Genomic DNA, 9,070 nt, shown 5'->3' with positions numbered 1-9,070 from the left:
AGCGTGCTCAGCGTGATCTGAAACAAAGGTGACTGTCTCTGTGTCCTCAGGAAACATCAGGAACACCGAGAAGCTGAGCTACGACAAGCAGCACCAGTACGAGATCCTGGTGACGGCCTACGACTGCGGCCAGAAGCCTGCTGCTCAGGACACCCTGGTGCAGGTGGACGTGAAGCCCGTGTGCAAGCCTGGCTGGCAAGGTGGGCCCGCGTTTGTCAGTCCCCGGAGGGGAGGCAGCATGGCCGGTGCAGGGATGTTGCTAGGCCTATCCTCACATCCGCACTGCTCATGGCTAGAGGGATGCTGAAAGGGCAGCCATGCTGCTGCAGGGAATAGAGTAGCTGGTTTACTCTCACAGCTTCTAGGGTGATAGTGTCTCCATTTCACAGGTGAGAATGCCCGAGGGAACTCGTCTATGTCACATGCTCAGTTGGTCCAGGGTGCTCTTTCTCAGATCCCATGGCATCTTTGGATCAATAGTAATTACCCACGGTGCTCAGCAGAAGGCCGGCGAGCCTGCTCACTTTATCGCAGAGTGCTGCGTCGGACTGGTGCGTTTCCAATGTTGCCTCTTACTCAGGCAGGGTGGGCTTGCACCGAGGGTGTCCAGGCAGAGGCTGGAGAGCCGCATCCAGCCTCCAGGCTAAGAGGTTTCCAAAACATTGGCTCTGGGAATGGCGGGACGAGGCCTCGGATGGAGGATCCACTTTGTGCTTGCTTAGATCTTTCAGGGTGCAGGGGCAGAACAGAGGTCTGGGTTACCGTCCGATGGCGGAGGTTTGTCACCGCGCTAAGAGGAAACCAGGAGGCAAGGCCAGCTGCATAGAAGGTCTTACAGAGAACTGGATGGTGGTGCATGGAATAAGGACGGCTCTAGCGGTGACATGATCGTTCAGGTGGCAGAGCAGTTACCTCTGAACCATCCACTGTTTTGGCTGCTTGACTGCTCCTGTTTCTGCTTCATGTGGTGATGCTACTGCCTATCCATGGCTCATGGTGCTTCGTGGAGTCCTCCACTCTGTGGCTGCTGTTTATTGCCTTCCCTGGGTGTGTCTTTAAGCTTCAGGCCCCTGTTATTCATATTTATTCATATTCTCTCTCTCTCTCTCTCTCTCTCTCTCTCTCTCTCTCTCTCTCTCTCTCTCTGTGTGTGTGTGGGGGGGTGTATTTTTCATTCTTAAATTCTCTCATAGAGGGTGTAGTTCGCTGTGTTGGTCACTCACATCCCTGTGGGGAGACTGATGCCAGGCCACCATCTAGGTCACTGGCCAGCCTCTGAATGGTGGTCAGGCATTTATTCCCAATCCAATTCATCGGGGCCAGATCGGCTAGACCTCGGGGTGCAAACAAGGACACCTGGGCCACTCCCCTCAGAAGGCAGCTCTCTAGGTGCTCTCTGCTGCACAACCTGCCTCCTCTTAATCTTTCAACTGGGGAGCTGGGAGGAGCAATAAACCCACCTCTGGACAGTTAGGGTAACTTACCTTTGAACAAAGAGGCGATGAGCTCAGTCAGACACATGAGACATGAAGGACAAAGTAGAGACGTCTTTGTGTCGGTCTGTTTAGGAGGAAGCAAGAAACAGAGAGAGGGGGGCAAGCTAGCCTGACAAGCTGTGTTCCCAGGGATCCCGAGCTCTGGTTGGGGGTAATTCACCAAAGACCCTGAGGGCAAGATTCTGTCTCTCTTGTTCACCAGTGAATTCCTCAGGCTTAGCACATGTCTGGTCCCAGTGTTAGGTGCTCAAGAAATAGGCATTGAAGAATAAATGAATGGATGAGCTAGCTGAGTAAAGAACTCCCCTGGTTTTATTTTATCTTATAAGGACTGGCCCCGGTGAAGGTCTGGCTTTTGAAGAGAAAGCCTGGAAAGAAGATAAAAATCTTTCTAAGCATGAAAGAAGCTCACAGGGGGGTTTTAAGCAGGAAAACCAAAGCCAAGCCTCGTCTGGAGAATGGCCCCAATGGCTTTTGTCTTTGATAAATGAGACACCTGTGACTTGGAATTACATTTCTGTAACTGTATTTAAGTGTAATTTCCTAACAGAGTTGGTGCTTGTTTCAGTGTTAAACGTATGCAAAGAAAAACATTTTAATAACGTTCAGTTCTGTGTGCAAAGGCTGAGGGGCACCTCCCCAATGGTACATAGTGCTCTTTGTGGCTCTAGACCAGTGGTCGGCAAACTGTGGCTCGCCACTCTGTTGACTAATGAGTTTGCCAACCACTGCCTTAGGGGAAAACACCTTAAAAAAAAACATTTTAATAATGTCTTTAACTGAAGTCAAAACTTCTGGGTAAGGATAATGCCTTACACAGTGGTCAGCAATCTCATTAGACAACAGAGTGGCAAACCGTGCCTGCGAACCGCTTGTGGTTCACGAGCCACAGTTTGCCGACCACTGCTCTAGACAGTGATCTCCTGAAGTAAAGACTGTGCCCATTCATTGTAGTGTCTCCAGCGCCCAGCACAGGGCCAGGCATAATTCAGGTGATTGGCAAGCGTTGAATGGACAAATTGTAAAAAAAAAAAAGCATAACTGTCTGCACTAGACGGGTGCTCAGTAGTTAGAGCATCAGCCCACAGACTGAAGGGTCCCAGGTTTGATTCTCATCAAGGGCATGTATCTCAGTTGCAGACTCAATCCCCAGCCCTGTGTGGGGCATGTAGGAGGAAGCCGATCAATGATTCTCTCTCATCATTGATGTTTACATCTCTCCATCCTTCTTCCTCTCCTATATGTATATAAAAAAATATACATATTTAAAATAAATAAAAGTATCAGCTCTCCAGACTCAAACTCCTGCAGAACCTCATTTCTGCCTGCCTGCCTCATCCCTGAACATGATCCCAGGACAATAATTACATCTGGCCCAGCACCAGGTCACCCAATACCATCAGCTTGCAGGGACTCTCCCACAGGCCAGCTCCTGTTCTTGCCACCTTCACAGGAAGATGTCTCATTTCAAGTAGAAAGAAAAGGAGATACAGTCACACAACTGAACCATTTCTTCCCTGTTCTTGGGTGTGAGTAATTCTCCTCATGTGTCAGATGGTCTCATATTTGTTCCATTCCATGAAGACATGAAGGACAAAGTAGAGATGTCTTTGTGTCGGTCTGTTTAGGAGGAAGCAAGAAACCCCGCCTTTAGGAAGGAGGCAGGTATCGTTTAGAAGAGAGCTTCTTTTTTTTTTTTTCTTTTTTTAATATATATTTTATTGATTTTTATACAGAGAGGAAGGGAGAGAGATAGAGAGTTAGAAACATCGATGAGAGAGAGTCATCGATCAGCTGCCTCCTGCACACCCCCCACTGGGGATATGCCCGCAACCAAGGTACATGCCCTTGACCGGAATCGAACCCGGGACCCCTCAGTCCCCAAGCCGACGCTCTATCCATTGAGCCAAACCGGTCCCGGCTAGAAGAGAGCTTCTTAAACCTAAATGTGCATCTGAGCACCTAGTGTGATGCAGACTCTGAGCTGGTCAGCCTGGGGTAGGTCTGGATGTTGCTGGTCCGTCACTTTGAGTAAGAAGGCCACACAGAAAATGTCTTCTGCCCCCTACAGGGCAGTGAACACTTTTGTATCGGAAGGACAGCAGCGGGAAAGCTCTGGTTGAGATTAAATTTCCCTTCGTCATCTGCATTGGGAGGTCACTGAAGCTGACACGCATCACACATGGGAAATATTTCCGTAGTGAATTTATTAACCCTTTACTGAAGGCCCACTGTGTGCTGAAGGCGGGATAGAGGCACACCAACCTACCAGGGCAATGCTAAGGGCATCAACGCTGTGGAGGGAGCTGTGGGCACACAAAGGAGAGCCTCTCTGCCTCCAGGGGGTGCACCTGGACCAAATCTGGAAGCTGATAGTTTTAGTGCAAAGAGGAAGGGTGTTCCACACAAGGAAGCAGATGTCAGCAAGGCGGGTATTCCATCATATGGATCAGGTATGGAGGGAAAATGGAGAGGCAATTGGGGTCCAGATCATGGAGGCGGGGAGTGCTCCTGTGTTACCCCAAGGGCAGGGAAGAGCCCAGAGCTTGCATGCCTAAGCACGGTGGGGGCCGCTTGTACAATAGAAGAAGGATGCCGTGGCCAACCACACAGGTGGTTGCTGGGATGCAGAAGTTCGGCAGGGAGACCAGCTGAAAAGGATGATTGCTCCTGAGTGCACTTTTAATGGGAGCGCTTCTAAAGTGCTGTATTTATTCCAAGACCAATTCAAAGTGCTGCTCTGCAAAGGAGGCTGGATTTTCAGGCTAATTTCATGAGACTCCGTAGACAAGGAGATAGGTCAGCAGTCAGGCATGTCTGAGGTAGACCCCTGCTAAGCCTTGTCAAGGGTATTTCCCAGTCCCCTCTCCAGCTGTCCACCTGTCCACATGTCTGCCAAGGAGAAAAAGCCCAGGCCCTCGGGGTCAGACGGCTGCACCCTGCCCTTTCCAGAAGTCAGACCAATTATTGATCAAGTGCACTGAAGAGCTGGCTGGGGTTTTACTAGAGGAAAGGCATTGATTTTGAATCATAGGGTGATAAGCCCGAAAGGGGCCCAGCTTTGCTGAGAGGAACGATCGAGCAGGGAGCAGAGGTGCAGCTGTGTCCATCAGGTTTCATGACAATGTTACCCTTCTGCAGGCTGATGCATGGGGACTTGGCCAGGAAGACAGAGGAAAAAAACCCCAGTTCTCTTTTAAAAAAAAATTTTATACATATATATAATTTTTTTTTACAGAGAGGAAAGGAGAGGGATAGAGAGTTAGAAACATTGATGAGAGAGAATCATCAATCAGCTGCCTCTTGCACACCTCCCACTGGAGATGTGCCCACAACCCAGGTCTTGCCCTTGACCGGAATTGAATCCGGGACCTTTCAGTCCACAGGCTGATGCTCTATCCACTGAGCCAAACTGGTTTCGGCCCCAGTTCTTTACTGTCCTGCCGGGTGTCCAAGATCCCACCATTAGGGTACCAACATTTTGTTCCACAGGATGATCCCCACCTAATATGCAAATGCCTCTGGCAGGAGCCGCTAGTAAGCCAAGGGTCTGCAAAGGAAAATCACAAGTCAAATCCAGTTGGCCACATGTTTTGGTATAACTGTGAGCTAAAAAAACAAAATGCTTTTTACAGTTTAAGTGGTTTTAAAAAATCAAAAGGAGAATCATATTTTGTGGCACAAGAGTATTATATGAAATTCAAATGTTAGTGCCCATAAATAAAGTTTTATTGGCACACAGCCATACTCATTTATTTACATATTAGCTGGTGCCTGCTTTGGCACTGCCACAATAGAGCTGAATAGTTTTGACAGAGACCAGATGGCTCTCAAAGACTAAATATTTACTATCCAGTCCTTTACAGAAGAAGTTTGCTGACAACTGCATGAAGCTATTACTGTCCATTGACACTGTAGTGGGAGGTAGTTTATTGGAGTAGCGAGCACAGCCAAGGATGAATGGACATCAAATGAACACATGTAGATAGAGGCAAAAGAGTATAAAGTTCAAGGCAATTTTAGCCATTTTACAGGTGCTGAAAACTTAGGCTAAGAGTGATTGAGTGACTTGCCCAAAGGCTAACCACTGGCAAATGGCAGAGATAGAATTCAAGTTCATGTCAGTCTATCCCAGAGGGCACCAAGGAATCAGGAGGAAGAAGGATAGTACTAGGAGGTTGGGAATTCCCGAGGGAGCATGTAACCAGCTTCAACAGCGCATCTCAGAAAACTGTTCAGAAAAGACACAACCTACATGCCTGTAGGGAACATATTTAACCTCTTGGTCACCTTATCTATAAAATGCAATGAAACTTACCTTGACAAGGTAGCAAAAGTTGAATGAAAAATTAGCACCTAAGAGGTGCCCTGACATTCATTCTCTTTCCTTCCACACACACCGCCCCTCTCCCCGCCATAACTCACATCTCCTATTGAGCCTGGCCTAGTGCACTATCCCCTTGAAATTATAACTCATTTAGAAACAACCCCATGTCTGCTGACTGCCGGCTCTCATTTACTATTTGCCTGAACCTACTAGTGGAGTTGCCTCTGGTTATCTTATGGGCCAGAGAAGCAAAACGTGAGCCTGAGACTTGGGTGTTAGGTTTCAAACCCAAAGATTCTGGAGACTCCCTTTCTCTTGACTCTCATCCTCATCAATGTTTTCTCCTTTCCCATGTCTCTCTTCCCTACCTTCCTTTCCCCTCCCTTTTCATCCCCTCCCCGTTCTTGCTCTGGCTCCTTCCCCCTCCCTTTTCCCAAGCATCGCCCTGAACCCATCGCTGGAGAAGGCAATGGGGTGTGAGGTGTGGGAGTTAATATAAAGTGGTGAAGGTGGAGCTGGGTCGGGGGTGAGAGCTGGAGTCAGCCCTTAGCTCTATCAGGAGCCACAGGCTTTGCTGAAACCGCTTCCCTGGCTGACCTAGGTTACCTCAGCTGTAAAGAAGGTCATAATCCTTGGCTGTTTTGTTTTGTAGGATTGTTAAGAAGGCCACATGATGTTCTAGGTATGGAAGTGCTCTACAAAATGTAAATCACTGTATACACACACACACACACACACACACACACACTCTGAAATCCATAGAATTGGATTTGGGTATGGCTGTGTGGCTTGACCATCAGGTCCTTGGTTTTGGTTTTGGAGCTGAAGACTGGGACTGGGTGGAAAGAGCACAGTCTGGGGCCTGGAACCCGGGCCTCAATCCCAGCTCAGCGCTGCCCCATCTGCAGCCTTGGGAGCGTCTCTCCTGACAGGGCCAGCTTCCCCAACAGAAAACAGTTCAATGCGGGCTTCTGGGGAGGAGAAGGTGAAAGGCTGCTAGCAGCTCTTTTGAGTTCCCTTGATTTTGAAGAATAAAATCACAATGGAGCCATTTTCCTACAAATAACTGGGAGAGCCATCGCTGAGGCCTGAATTCCACTAACTCCGCCGCAGCGACCCAGGCAGGTAGGTGCTCTGGGTTTGCTCACATCTGCCAGGCGAGCCTCTTGTTCCTGGCTGAGGCCTCGTGGGGCACTCCTCCGTGAAGTACGACCTGTTAGACATCACTAACATCTCTAACATCCCCGATCATTAAGGGGAAACAAACAGCTCTGCACGATGCTGATTTACCTACTCGGCGGCGACGTAAGTGCTTAAAGACCTGCTGGATAAAAGCGCCCAAGCTCCAGCCTGCTTCCACCTGCCCTTGTGGCACCCATGTGAGCCCTGGAAAATGGGCCTTAAGAGTTTTGGGATCAGATCATCTCAACCCTGAAGGGAATGAGTGGGTGGACTGCTCACCCCAAAAGGTACTCAACTCACCACAGGCAGGTTTCACTATTTGCCAAGCCCAGACTAATGGTGTTGATTGCACTCTCTCATTTACTCTTCACCACACCTGAAAGCGGTTTTATCCCCACTTTGCAGATGAGAACACTGAGGTTAAGACTTTTGCCACACAGCTGGTAATGTGCAAAACCAACCCCACTCTTTTTTTTTTAATAGTTAAGATTTTTTTAAATTTTTAAAAATATATATTTTATTGATTTTTTTAAAAGAGGAAGAGAGAGGGATAGAGAGTTAGAAACATCAATGAGAGAATTATTGATCAGCTGCCTTTTGCACATCCCCTCAACCAAGATACATGCCCTTGACAGGAATCGAACCCGGGACCTTTCAGTCCGCAGGCCAATGCTCTATCCACTGAGCCAAACCGGTTTCAGCACCAACCCCACTCTTGTCCGTCTACACTGCATCTCAAAGGAGGACACACACCGGCCATCTTTTGAGACCATTGGAGGAAAGTTCTTTTGAGGAAAATCCTTCAGTTAGAATCCTTCCCTCATGTTAAGAAGAAAATGGGTCATTGCAGGGCGGGGCAGCCTCGAGAGAGAGGTGTGGTTGGGGGTGTCACTCTGCCCCCACAAGCCACACCTGGGACCGGCTCTCATTCAGGATAGAAGAGCCATCTCTCGGGCTTCTTCCCTCTTTGGGGACCAGGAAGGGGTGGGGCTTGCTCAAGGGCACACATGGCAAGAGGTAGAACACAGCTGGTATCCGGTCTCCTGACTCAGAACCCCAGTCTCTACCCTACCTCCCTGTGGACCTGGGTCAGCCTACTACCTCTCCCACTGTCAGTTCTTGTCAATATTTGCAGCCAGCTTGAGTGTTTCCCTGCAGGGGGTCAGCAAAGGGCAGGGCTTCAGAGGGCTTGCTCTACAGCCAGAAAGATCAGGGTTCAAACTCAGGTTCCATCGTGCAATGGAATAGCTCAGTGCTGCCAGTGAGGGAGCTGAAGGAGAAGAAATGGAGGATACTGAAGTCAGTTGAGGAGTCAGGCCAGCCTTTCAGTGCCATTTGCTGGCTGTGTGCCTCTGAGCAGGTTATCTGACGTCTCGGCCTCAGTTGTCTCATCGGTGACGTGGCCCTCCTACCACTGCTTTCCTCGGGCAAATTGATAACACGTGTGAGAGGCCCAGTGAAGAGCCCGTTAAATGGAGGTTTCCTTCCTGCTCTCTGCATTACTGGGTGATGGCAGCTTAGAAACCAGTGTCACCCTCTGCCCATCCCCGACACTTGGGTTCCAGTGTTGAATGTGACTCACAGCAGGCCTCCCATCTCTCCTTGTGTCCTCGTCCTCAGCTAAAGTGGGCAGGACACTGCCGCCTTCTCCCCATGAGGCTCTCCAAGACGATTCTCTCTTCAAATGGTGAATAGAAGGACAGACTGGAGCAGGGGTCTTCAAACTACGGCCCGCGGGCCACATGCAGCCCCCAGGGGAGTCTGATCCTGCCCGCCAGGTTTTTTGGGCAGTGAGCGCAGCCAAGGTGTTACAGTAGGAATTAGTAGTTCATATAGTCTGGCCCTCCAGCTCTCTGAGGGACCGTGATCTGGCCCCCACTTTAAAAAGTTTGAAGACCCCTGGACTGGAGGGTGATGAGCCAGCTCTAGTCTGCCAGGGAGCCCCAGAGTTCCAGGGTTGAGTGTATTATGCGCTTTGAAATGCCAGTACAAGGGCTTGGAGCATTGAACCCACTCTAACCACTCGGGGGAACAGCTGTGCTCACGGCCCAGCAGAGAGGCTCTC

The 9,070-nt window shown here is 49.4% G+C and overlaps 1 protein-coding gene across 1 annotated transcript in view; it reads left to right on the top strand.

Annotated features, from left to right (window-relative positions):
• CLSTN2 (calsyntenin 2) overlaps positions 1-9,070 on the top strand; it is a 908,802-nt gene that overhangs the window by 409,931 nt on the left and 489,801 nt on the right. Inside the window, exon 5 of the mRNA XM_084901767.1 lies at positions 51-200. Coding sequence (XP_084757893.1) covers positions 51-200 — 150 coding nt within the window. The remainder of the gene's footprint in view (positions 1-50; positions 201-9,070) is intronic.

The sequence above is a fragment of the Pipistrellus hanaki genome (genome assembly GCF_964339955.1).
Source record: "Pipistrellus hanaki genome assembly, chromosome: 13".
Lineage (NCBI taxonomy): Eukaryota > Metazoa > Chordata > Mammalia > Chiroptera > Vespertilionidae > Pipistrellus > Pipistrellus hanaki.
The sequence above is the reverse complement of the archived record's forward strand: the minus strand, read 5'-3'. Positions and strand labels throughout refer to the sequence as shown.